The sequence below is a fragment of the Globicephala melas genome, chromosome 2 (assembly GCF_963455315.2).
Source record: "Globicephala melas chromosome 2, mGloMel1.2, whole genome shotgun sequence".
Lineage (NCBI taxonomy): Eukaryota > Metazoa > Chordata > Mammalia > Artiodactyla > Delphinidae > Globicephala > Globicephala melas.
In genome coordinates, this window is record NC_083315.2 from 164,779,465 (window position 1) to 164,792,072 (window position 12,608).

The 12,608-nt window shown below is 53.9% G+C and overlaps 1 protein-coding gene across 1 annotated transcript in view; it reads right to left on the minus strand.

Annotated features, from left to right (window-relative positions):
* Nucleotides 1-3,930: 3,930 nt before the first annotated feature.
* CCDC88C (coiled-coil domain containing 88C) overlaps nt 3,931-12,608 on the minus strand; it is a 128,110-nt gene continuing 119,432 nt past the window's right edge. The window contains exons 28-30 of the mRNA XM_030883563.2: nt 10,567-10,635; nt 9,483-9,772; nt 3,931-6,134 (exon numbers count right to left, since the gene is read on the minus strand). Of these exons, the coding sequence (XP_030739423.2) occupies nt 5,136-6,134; nt 9,483-9,772; nt 10,567-10,635 (1,358 nt within the window). The 3' untranslated portion in view covers nt 3,931-5,135. The remainder of the gene's footprint in view (nt 6,135-9,482; nt 9,773-10,566; nt 10,636-12,608) is intronic.

Sequence of the window (12,608 nt, forward strand, 5' to 3'; positions counted from 1 at the left end):
ACCGGCGGGGGCGTGGCGCGCTCGGCATGCGCGCCGGCTCCGGCTCCAGCTCGCCCCCCCGCCGCGCCGCCACCTGGAGACGGAGGAAGGGGCGGAGGCTCGCGGCGGACCCGCCGCGGCGGGAGCAAGGCGGCCCCAGCGGCCTGGGCGGGGTGCGGCTTCCAGAAGGGCTCCTAAGGGCCATTGCTCTCCCGTGGGGAACACGGAGGGGCCCGGAGGCTTCTTCTCCACCTGCTTATTTGGGGTCTCTTGCGGGGAGGGGAGGTGGGGAAGCAGGTGGCCGGTTTGCCACGTGACTCGGTGAATTTGACCTCAGTGGGCTGGGCCCAAAAGGCAGAGCTTGGAAAGGGGAGAACATTTCTGAGTCCTGCCATGACCCCCACCTCTTCCCGGGCCTGCCAGGACCTCCCTTCCCTCCCCGCACCCCGCACCCCCCGCCAAAACCTCCCCTCCCCCGCCCCTCCAGGCTCCTGCCTGACTTCATGTTGTCCACCCTGCCCTGCGGAGACCTCTGCCCCTGTTACAGAGGGAGAGGTTCCCCTGGCTCTCGGGTCTGTCAGCCGCCCCGGGCCCACTCCTGCTCTACTCGGTGGAGAAGGGCGAACAGGGAAAATGGAAGGAGCGAGAAGCCTGGGGAAGAGTTTCCAGCCTCCAGACTCAGCCCAAGTGGCCTCTGTGTGCCCTGTGCCGAAGAACAGGGTTTGCGCACGGCAGCATCCGCTAGGCTGGCCAGCTCTGCAAACCAGCTGCACTTCTCTTTCACGTTCCTCCTCCTTGGCCCCTTCTTCCCAGTTTTCTGTCTCTTCCTTTACAGCCCATCCCTAAAAGGTGGCGCTCCCAGCGGTGCGCTGGAGCCAGCCTGCCCTGGCTTGTGAGAGCAGATTAGTGAATTTCCCGGAATTTTGCAAGTCAGTTGTTAAACACAGCCGTCATTAAAGATGAATTTATGTAAACGTACGAATAATTCATATTAAAAACAATGGTAAACACTCAAAATGTGCCACTTCCTAATTACTTCACTGTTACCTGTGCTCTTGAGGTTATTTACACCTGTTGCATCTGTATGGAAGCAACATTATATGACAGGGCGCACTGCGCATCTCTTTCCACCTCTGTGGTTAGGGACACTGTGGCGGCAGCTTGAACTCGACCATGGTGAGAGTGTTTATGCCACAGAAATGGGCTAGTGTTACCGGTTAGGGCTTGATTTATGTCTTCTGCAGTCTCTAGAGTCTCTTGACTTAATTAAGAAAGTGATGGGGGCTTCCCTGGGGGCACAGTGGTTGAGAGTCCGCCTGCCGATGCAGGGGACACGGGTTCGTGTCCCAGTCTGGGAAGATCCCACATACCGCGGAGCGGCTGGGCCCGTGGGCCATGGCCGCTGAGCCTGCACGTCCGGAGCCTGTGCTCCGCAACGGGAGAGGCCACAAGAGTGAGAGGCCCGCGTACCGCAAAAAAAAAAAAAAAAAAAAAAGTGATGGGGAAAATGTGAATAGTACAGATTAAACTTAAAAGTGTGTCTTCGGTGAATATTCCAGCATGTAAACTATATGTTTAGTTTAAAAAAGAAAGTGTGCTGTGTCTCTAAGCCATTACAATGTGAACAGCACAAAAAACTGAGGAAATTTGGCCAACAATCAGAAACTGCTACCTGACTGAGCAGTCACTCACATCATCAACAGATGAGTGAAGTTCTGATACACATCTCTGGCTTGTTTCAGTTTCATCTTACTTGCTAACATAAAAAAAAAATCAACCAACATTCACACTGGAACTACACTCGTTCGTCAGTTGCAAGAATAGGTTGGCTATAAATACACAAGTTTGGCAAAAATCAGTGAGAGCATTCTAAGAGAATCAATCAGCTGTATGGATTTTACAACAAAAAGTATTATATATTCTGTGTCACGATCTTTTACATCCGTAAATACGTGTGTGTGTGTGTGTGTGTGTTTGTGTGTGTGTGTGTGTGTGGATTCCCTCCCCCAGGTTGGTGGATAAACATTTTGGCTGGATGTTTAATGTTGACTGGTGCTTCGTAAGGTTTGTCCTATGCGTTCTAGTTTTCTCGCTTTCGTGTTCTCTGCAGGGTGAGCCCCTCTTGTCTCACAGATGATCCCAAATCTCCCTGCAGGCAGAACTCACTGCTGAGCTGTGGGCACGAATATCCAGTGGCCAGCTGGATATTTCCCAGACACTGGGCATGTGTCTCCCAGGCCAGTGCAGAGAAGGTGGGGCCTGGGAGCTCAGGAGGGCCATGATCTGGGCTGCCCGCCTCAGTAACAGGACCCTCGGGTACTGCCCGGGACCATTGCCTGGGGTTGGCTGTGTAGGCGAGTGAGATGTCAGAATTGGAGCTGATGGAGTGATGGATAGGGCGTGGGGAGGAGGGTGGGGGACATCAAACACTATCTCGAGGGACGAGATGGGGGGGAGGACGGGGAACCGCATGTTGAGAACCTTGCATTGGTGGTGTCTCGGGACATCCAAGCTGGAACCAGATCTGGAGGTTCCGGGGAGAGGTTGGGGTTGGAGATGCATCTGGAGCCTCTGGGAGCAGATTGTAATGAAAGTTGTTGGATGTGTATGAGCTTGTCTGGGGCAGAGAAGGGAGTGATAAGAGGTCTGGGTGTGCCTTGAGGTGAGCCAAAGGACCAAGCCACAAAGGGATGGGTGTGGCAGGTGTGGAGGTCACCTGGGTGAACCTCCTGAGGTACCAGGAGGGCTGAGCTGTCTGAGGCAGGCAAACTGGTTGGCAGGCTACTACCAAAACCCAGGGTCAAGGGTATGTGTGTGACCTAGGATGAGAACGGCTGGCTAAGACAAGGGGGGCCAGATTCCAGACACCTTCTCAGGTCCAGGATGTGACCTATAAAACGTGGGATGTGAAGAAAGGAGGGATGAGGCCCGCATCACAGGCATCTGTGATTGTGCGACGGCTGGTGTTGCTGGAGAAGCCAGGGAGAGGAGTTGAGGAAGCCTATCGTCCAGGCAGGGGCTCTGAGGGGCAGTCGGTACTCCGGGAGCAGGGTGGGACCAGCCCCGGGGGGGTGCAAGGAGGGAGAGGTCTCGAAGGCACAACCTAGGACTTGGCCAACAGGACGCTTCCAATGACTGTCTGTGGAAGGAATGAGTGAATGAACGAGGGGCCGGCAAGTCTGAGGGCTTTAGAGCCATCCCACAAGGGGGAGAATCACGAGGCAGAGACTGGGAGTTCCCAGGGGAGACTGGCCAGGGGTCAAATGCTGCAAAGGCCACAGGGAATGAAGCCTGCAAGGTGGCCGCCGTTCATATGCTGCAGGATCTCTGCTGAGTGGTGAGACACCCAGATGGCAGAGGCTCGGGAAAGAACGGGTGAGGAGACAAGAGGAGACCCTCTCGAAAAAGTCTGGTGAGAAAGCAAAGGAGACGCTGAGGCAGCAGCTGGACAGAAATCTACTAGAAGAAAGATTTCGACATGTGTGGGTATTTATATGCCTGCCTTCCCTCCTCCTTCCCTCCCTCCATCAGCCTCCGATCTGAGGCCCCCAAGGCCTGAATTCCAGGTCTGGCACGTCCTAGTAGAGTAGCCTTGGGAAAATCCAGCGGACTACTTTAAGCTGAGCTCCTGCCATGACACAAATCCCATAGCAAAGCAGGATTCAATTTACACTAAGTTAAAATAAATCCAAGTCTGGAAAAAAGCTGCTGTAAAGAGAAAAACCTTGCCCTCCACATTCTCTGATGACCTAGCGGCCAAGGGAGCTGTGGATTCCAGTGACGGGTGTTGAGGCAGGGACCCTGAGCCCCCAGAGCCCAGTCAGTGCTGCTGTAATGTGCAGTGAGGACAACTAGGACTCAGTAATGTTCCATGTCCTTTTATTACAATTGTCCTTGTGTTCCAGAATGAATGGCTATTTAACACACAACCCGAAGCACTCCTAAATTTGATCTTAGCTTCCCATTTCTTTCTTATATTGAATCAAAGGGAAAAAAAAAATCTTACAAAAAAAAAAAAATCACCAGGTTTAGTGCATCCCTGGAAGAGCACCTTTACTAAACAGGAAACAAAACGTGCCAGGAATCTGACCAAATACACAAAGCAGCAGGTGAGATTCCTGATAGGAAAGAATGACTCCCCATGGAACATAAATAGATCCCCTCAAAGTACATATATTTCACATGAGTGTGTACATACATATGTAATATATTAAAAGAAATTTGGTTTCTACCACGAGAAGTTACTCAGCAATAATAAATCAACATCTCACCTGAGACAGGGAAGTGGGGACACTGCAGCCACGTTATAAACCGAGGCGCACCTCACTCCTGTACACGCCTCCCCTCTGTATGCTGTGCACACTTGCTGGGTGGGCTTCTCTCTGCCCGGCCCCCCAGGCCCAGCAGATCCAGTGTTTGTAGAAAAGCACGTCAGGGAAGGCAGGTGGCCCTGTGGCCTCGGAGCCCACCCTGCAGGGCCCAGGAGCTGGCTGCAGCGGGGAGGTAAACACCCGAGGCTACCGCCGCCTGCCTGGAAGGCCGCTTTGGCTCTAGGGTGAAGGGAAGCGCTTGGGACCCCAGCAATGGCACCGCAGTGCGTCTGGTTTTCAACAGCGAGCCTGCCTCTGGGGTCCACCCAAGGGCCACCCAAGGGCCTCCAGATCTTTGTAGTTTGGCCAGTGGGGGCTTCCCCTAGGATCAAATGGCTTTTGGGAGGGGAGTAGAGTTTCCAGAGCCACCAGGGCTCAGTCCTGTGAGTATGTGCGTGCGCACACGCCCACATACACACGCACTTCAGTGGAGGTCAGCAAGTTGCAAACGAGTGTTCTACAGGGGCACGCTCAAATAGTGTCTGCTTTGGGGTCAGTTTGTCACTGTGTTCTGAGTGTCCCCATGCCAAAGTGGATTTGTTCAAAAGATACCCGTTGCTGCAGGCTACAGGTACAGAAGACACGTTACACACCGGGGGGAGGGTGCAACCCTCTCAGGGCTTGGCACGGTGTTTTAGTAACAAAACAAACAGAAGAAACGCACGGGAACCCTTTCCTCATTGTAAAGCCCTTTCCTGGCACCACAGGCAGATGGAGAAAGGCCATCATGATGAGCAGGTGCGTCAGTAGCTTTAAGGTTTAGGAGCTGCCGGTCCAGGAGCCAAGTCACACGCAGCCGTACTCGTACCACACGGTCTGCTGGTCCCCAGCCGGCTCGGGGGATGCCGGCGTGCTCTTCGAGCTGCTCCCACGACTGAAGTCCTCGGAGGCCCGGCTGCCATGGGGAGCCAGGTCGGGAGACCTGCCTGGGCCCTTGGCAGGGAGGCCCTCGCTGTAGCCCTGCCCCGGGACCCCGTCCCCCTCGGAGGGGCTGAACCCCGCCCGGACGGGGGCGATGGTGGCCACCTCTCCCGAGTGCGGGGAAGCTTGGGGCTTAGTCCTGGCAGCCGGGGCTGCAGCAGGTGAGCAGTGCTGTAGCTGGGAGTTGCTGCCACTGCCACCTCCAGCGGCGATGGCTGGGGACGTGGCGGACTGCTGCAGGGGAGCTGGCCTCTCCTCCTTCGGCGGAGCCAGAGAGAAGCGCCTCGCGTCCAGTGGCCGGCTTCGGGGGCCGGGGCCCTGACAGGGGCCGCCAGCCTTTCCCACAAGCGGGGTCCGCTCCCGGGCCAGGCTGTGGGAGCTGGGAGGTATGGAGCCCTGCAGGCTGTGGCTGCCTGTGTCTCTGCCCGCCGAGGCCTCGGGAGCCCCTGGCTCCTGTTTGCAGGCCTCTGGCCCGCTGGCCCGGAGGAGGTCGGCGGAGGCCAGGCTGAAGGCCCTGCTCAGGGATGCACTCCGGCCAGTGGGCGTGTGGGAAGCGGGGGGCATCGCGGCCTGCCGGAGTCTGCCCAGGGACAGGCTCTGGGGCAGCTGGGCCTGCCTCTGGGGGGCGCTGGGCAGGGCCTCGGCCTCAGCGGGTCTGAAGTTCGGCTTCACGTACTGCCCGGGCTTCAGCGGCTTCCCCTCGGAGGTGGTGACGGGCATCTTGATGGTGGGGGCCACGAAGCTGGTGGGCATCTTGGCCCCTTCTTTCCTGGTAGGTGGGCCTGGCTGGCCTCCGATGGCCGGGAGATCACTGGCCTTTCTAAAATAGTCACTTAGCAGGTCATCCCGGCAACTGGGAGCATCCTACAGGGAAGAGAGCAAGAACTGAGTGAGGGCCAGAGAGGCCTTGGAGACCCCTCCTCCCACCCAGGATGTCCCCTGTGCCACCCACATGGCCAGGACTGAAGTTTCCCGCTCGGCCTGTTGAAGGCCTAACTTCCCCACCATACACACTGCTCTGGTCAGGGGTTGGGACAATACACGGCTCGTCAGGGAGAGGACCCAGATGCCACTCAGTAGCCCCCTAACTCTTTTCTTTCTTTTTTTTTTTTTGGCTGCACTTTGTGGCACGTGGGATCTTGGTTCCCCGACCAGGGATCGAACCTGTGCCCCCTGCAGTGGAAGCGCGGACTCCTAACCACTGGACCGCCTCGGAAGTCCCAAGTAGCCCCTTAACTTTACAAGAAAGCAGGTCCAGAGAGGAAATGACTTCCCACAAGGCTCATCCACTTTATGGAAGGGTGGGGCCAACTGTTTCAACCTGGTTCCCATTTCTTCACCAAGCAGAGCAAGGGGCAGAAAGCTGACCGGCAGGACCGGACCTTCTCTGTCAGCCCACCAGCCTCAGACGCACTGCAAGGGCTTTACTGTGGGCCGCAGAGAGGAAGAGAAACAAGACCAGCTCCCAAAAAGCCAGAATCAACCACACTCAGGACCCTCACTGCCTCCCAGATGTTCCTCCTAATGTGAGAAGGGGGAAAGGAGGCACAAGGGGCACGGAGAGGGCGGTGGGAACCAGAAAGGTCGACCGTCCAGGAGAAGAGGGAGGTGGCCCAGCCCTCTAGACTGTCCCCCTCAAGCAGCTGCCACCTAGCTGGGCTTCCCCTGGCCAGGGAACTGGTGTCCTTTGCCACCATCGTGGGGACAGGAAGAGCCGCCAGGGGCCAAGCTCGATGGCCGTGTTCAGGCTCACTTCAGCCTTCTGCCAACACCTCACAGCCTAGAGGAGGCAAGCGGAGGGTTCTCCTGAGGCCGACGCTGCAAAACGCGGGGAATTGAGTCCGCATCAGCGATGAGATCGGGGGCCGAGAGCTGCTGCAACGAGACCCCAGCCCGCTGTGACCTGTCAGGGGGCATCAGTCCGCAGGACAGGTCAGCAGCTCAGGAGCCACTTGCCGACAACTCCTGGCCCCTGACAACATCTGGATGCTCAACTTGACAGGGGTGCAGTCTTGTGGTTTCAGGATAGTTTGAAGCCTCACTCTTGGCATGTGTTTGCAGTAAGACCCTGGGTCATCAATATGGACCAGAACCATTTATCAAGTGCTTCCCGCAGGCCAGGTGCTGTGCTAGGAACCAGGGGTATAATCGCAAAAAACTTAGTTTAATTTTGAAAGCAACCCTTGTAAGGGTTGCTTAAGGTTGTATTAAAATAATATTTAATATATAAGAAAACTGAGGTCATAGATAGACATCTAGAGAGTGGCAGATTGGTGATTAGAACCCGTGGCTGTCAGACTGCAGCTGTTTTCAGCACCTCCTGGTCCCTTTCTGCACACTTCTAACTTCTTTAACCCCCACCTTCAGGGCCACCCAGGGAGCCCATCTTGTGACACCCCCTCCCCCCAGCATCATCAGTGCTTGGGGAAGGGGGGCATGGGTGGCTTCTCCAGGCCTGCTCAGAGGAGGGTAGGGGTGCCAGGTGGGGCCATGGGGGTGAGCACCTGGGCAGAGGGGGAGAGGACGGGTGGCTCTCAGAGGGTGAGCATCAGCTTCCAGCAGGGACAGATAAGCAGCGGTGAGTATCTGGGCAGGTCTGAGCTGAGTGCGGAGGGGCCCTGAGCCTTGCTTAGGACCCACCCCCTGAGATCTGCCCAGAGAAAGGAAACTCACGGGGACCGGCACATAATCAGAAAAGGACTAAGAAGAGGAACCATCCAGTTGCAGGCACCCCTGATTTCTGGACGTTCTTGTTTATTCCACTAGATCAGTGATTCTCAGTGCGTGATTCTCAGATTCTCAGATGCCTGATTCTCAGATGCCTGGACCCACGCTGACAGTGAGAGCGTCGTCTGGGAACTTCACAGAGATGCAAAATCTCAGGAACTCTGGGGTCCAGCTTGTGTTCTGCCAAGCAAGTCCGATGCACACTGGAGTTTAAGACCCACTGCATCAGACCGTAAACTTCTGGAGGGCAGGTTTTCTGTCTTTCCCACTTTGGGTTCTCCAGCTTCTAACACACAGTAAGTGCCTGATACACAGACAACCACAAGACCGAGCACCTAGCAAGTATGCGACAGAAATTTGCCCATTGACTGGTTTGCTTTGTTTTTTTAGCGCAGGCACCATGCATACTTCCTCACACACGGGAGCTGCTCAATAAATACCTCCCAAACAAATATTTTGTGTTCTGTGTCACTGTGACCCATTAATGTGGGCCACAGAGTTTACTATAGGGCTAGAGAAAGTTCGACTGTATTTGTTTAAGGTAAATGAGAGAGAATCACTGAAGCATTAAACCTTAAAAGGTCTCAAGTGCAAGACAGTATATGTGTCATCTGTTGAATAACCCAATAGCTCATGGGACTGAATTTAGACAGAGTATGTAAAAGACAGACATGCAGCTTCAGAAAAGCTAAATGGAGACGCTGGAAAGGTGACAGCGGAGGGAATCCTAATACAGGTGATGTTTGGGGGTTAGAGCTGCAGAGCAGAGGTCAGCAAACCAGAGCCATGGGCCAGGTCCAGCTTGCTGGCCTGCGAGCTAAGAATCGTTTTTACATTTTTAAATGATTGAAAAAAATTTTTTTTTATAGAACGGTCTTTTGGGACATGTGAAAATGATATGAAATTCAAATGTCAATGTCCATAAGTAAAGTTTTACTGGAACGCGGCCACGCCCACTCATCGACAGACGGTCTGTGGCTGCTTTCCCGCTAAGGCGGCAGCGTCGAGTAGTTGCAGCAGAGACCGTCTGGACTGGAAAGCCTAAAATATTTACTATCTGGCCCTTTATAGAAAAAACTGGTTGATCTCTGCTGGTGAAGGCTCAGGGGAAGTGGGCATTCCGAGCTCTGCCACAAAACCTAGTGAGATGCTAACTCCGTGAGTGGGGGGCCGGTCACTCTTTTCTTGAGAAGCTCCCAGCGGGGGGCGCACAGCACCCCTGCCCTCCATGCCGGCACCACGTTCTGCCCACTCACTTCACAGACGGAGAAACAGCCTCCGAGGTCTGGGGCTGGCTGCTGGCACCCAGGGATCTGCTGGCTCGCGGGTTTGCTCCCCACCCAAGCAGCCCTGCACCTAGGCCACGCACCCCCGCCCCATCCCTTTCTGTGACTTTGCTGCCACGGTTTCTGCCTACTGTCCCAGTTTGGGAGATAGCAAAGGAAGAGGGATTCGCTGTGTCCCTTTGAGCCCTGGGCCACTCACGGAGGAAGGGGAGCCCCGGTTGCTCTCCTCCAGGAACTCCTCCAGGGTGACCATCTCACTGCTCGGGGAGGTTGAGCAGGGCCGCACCCCGCCATGGGGCTGGGCTGCGCCCCTCTTCCGGGCGCCCTCTTGGGGGAGAGGCCCGTTCCGGGGTGAGGGGTACTCATGGCGGCTGAGGGCAGTGCGCCCCGGGGTGCTGGCATCCCGCGGCAGAGTGGCTGTGTCCCTACTGGGGATCAGGTCTTCGCTGCTGAAGCTCTCGGACCTGCCGTGGAGCTGGTCGGAGGAACCTGGGGTCGGGGCGGGCGACACAGAGAACACACGTGAGTCCCCCTCTCTGTCTCCAGGGGGCTCTCTGCTGCCCCCAGCTCACTTAAGACAGAGAGGATGCTGCCTGAGAACCCAGGGCGCACTTCTCCCAGGCTGGGATTTTGGATGTTAAGAACACTCTGGAATGCTTAGAATTCAGAACAAAGTAACTTGAGATAAAAGTGGAAAAGCTTCTGCTAAAGTTTCCATTGTTAGGAGCTATAAGGCACCGCACTCATTAGCTCCTGTCTGTTCACATAGTTAAAGGTTTACTTAGCACCTGCTTCGTGCCAGGTGTTCTTTAGAGGCTGGTCATGTGGACTCTGAGAAGTGAAAAGATTTGCGTAAGGGTTTACGGTCTTGGGACAGCAAACACATTCTTTTCAGATGTGCAGGAAACATTCATTAAGACAGACCGTATTCTGCACCGTAAAATAAACTTAAAAGGAATCAAAGCCATCCACTATGTCCTCTGACCACAGTGGAATGCAACTAGCGTCACTCTCTCCATTCTACAGATGAAGTAACTCAGATTCAGAGGATGGGTGACTCTCCCAGGTGCCCAGAGCCTGTCAGAAGGGGTGAAGGGATTTGAACCCCAATCCATCCAAACCCCGGGCCTTCACTTGCAACCGCGTGACGTGGCCTAGGAATGCAAACGCAGAACGCATGGAGGATCTTGGGAACTGTATTTTTAAAATTACAAGTATACTATAAGCCCAGAGTCAGAGATCCACATACACTGCAAAGTGCCCAGAAGGAAAGGCCGGCTCACCTTTCAGGTTAAGAGGTGAGCTGTCGCTGGACGCATTTCTACTGCTCTCCAAGCTCCCCGGCCGGGACGCTGAAAGGAAACGCCAACATATAACCTAAAGGCCGATGGTAAACCATCTAATCCGAGAAAAACTATGGAACAAAGTAACTCTGTGCCAAAGTGAAGCTGAGCGCCCCCAGGAAGGACGAGCGTCGGGATCCTCTGTGCTCTCCCCCGAGGACAGCTAACTTCCCTGAGCGCCAGGCGTGGCACCCAGCAGACTGTCCAGAAATGACAGCCTATGGTATATATATATATATTTTATTAGGTCTAGGGCTGTGGCTTAAAACAATTTTGTTAACGAGGAAAATCTCATGCAGAACTGAAAAAGCAGACAAAAAACCCGGCTGCTCTGGGTGAGCCAAGAGTTGGGGTGGGGATGCCCACCCCCATTACTGCACAGAGCTTTCTGGAACACGTGTGAAAATCTCCTGCCTAGACCATGACAGTGTAGCTCGGTGAGGGCGGGAGCCAGGAAACGGCAGTGTGCGCACACGTGTGTTATGTGTGTGAAAGGAAGTGTGTACCGTGTGCAGGTGGCTTCAGCTCCCTGATCCCGGGAATGGGACCCTCAGCAGGAGAGGGGGCATTTGCTTTTCCCAGCTGTTTGCTGTCCTTCGGCTCATCCATGTCAAATTCACATCTGCCCCAAAGGGAAAACCTGACCTTTACGGTGACAAATGCTGGAGGGAACCAGCCCTCCCGGCTGCTGTCTGTGCCTGAGCGGGTCTGCGGTGGCGACTCTTGGATCCCAGGGTGAATAACCAGGTCCAGGGAGGGACCCCGCCCACACGGCACAGGGCAGGCTGGGTCTTCAAGGCCTGCAGGGTACCTCTCCCGGTCCCCTCTGCCAGCAGCACTCAGCATCACGGCCCTCATCAGCCTGCCCTGTGTCAGTGTTTGTCCTGCTGGACCATGAACTCCTGGGGGACGGGGACTGTGTTTCTGGCATCTCTGCATCCTCCCAGCACACAGCTGGTGTTGACCGCACTGAGAACTGGAGACGTACTACCTACAAGCTACCTCCCCTCCTGCCTGCAAGTTTGCTTTTGTTTTTCTGGGTCTTTAGGGCACCCAGTTCCCACGTGCTGATGTGTTCTCTGCAAATAGAAGGCATCTGGAAAACACTTACTAGCAAACGGGGTTTGGGGACGAGCCAAAAAATACATGGTTTTCGTGCATGATATAAAAGCAGAATAAGTCCTCTCTTTGAGAAGGGAATATTTGAAATGAAAAAAAGCACACCCCTCGTTAAAAAGGAAATAAGTTTCACTAAAATTGTGATACAAATCAATGGGACCCCAAAGCACTTTTGTTTATCTAAGCATTGCATCAAAAACCCCTTTCCCTTCTTTTTCCCGATAAGAGCAGCTCAAGGAATCAGAATACTTAGGAAGAAAACCCTTTTGGTCAGCTGACAAGCATAAATTGGGCTACTCAGGTTTACCAAATGTTGCAGGAGATCTCTGCTGTTGTGTTATCCACCACTCAATGTAAAGACATAAGGGCGCCCTGTGTCAAACTGTTTCATCGCAGAGCCTGTCTTTACTCATGTCAATTGGAAATGTCTGTACTTGTATCATAATACTTTTAAGACAATGGATAGGGTAAAGATAACACTTATTGTCGATCAGAAATAAACTGAATTCAATGTAAACTTTTTTTTTTTAAGAATTACCTTCCAACCCTCCTATGACTTTTTTTTTTTGCAAAACTTTAAGAAAAACCCAAAGCTGTTTATAATTTTTGAGAAGGTTGGTATAATTCTTGGTTTCCCTTCTGCCTAAATTTACAATATGCCTGAATCAAACGGCAAGTGCTTCTAACAATTTCAAAGACTAAATATAACTTGGAGCCACTCTGGGCAACTAAAATCCAAGTGAGGACAGTGAGAGATCTTCCTGAAATCAACACTCCCTGTGTGGGTCACCAGAACTTCCTGGCAAACAGGGGTGCTTTAAAGCAAAAGGAATTAAACTCTCCAGAAGTGGGATGCTTGATAC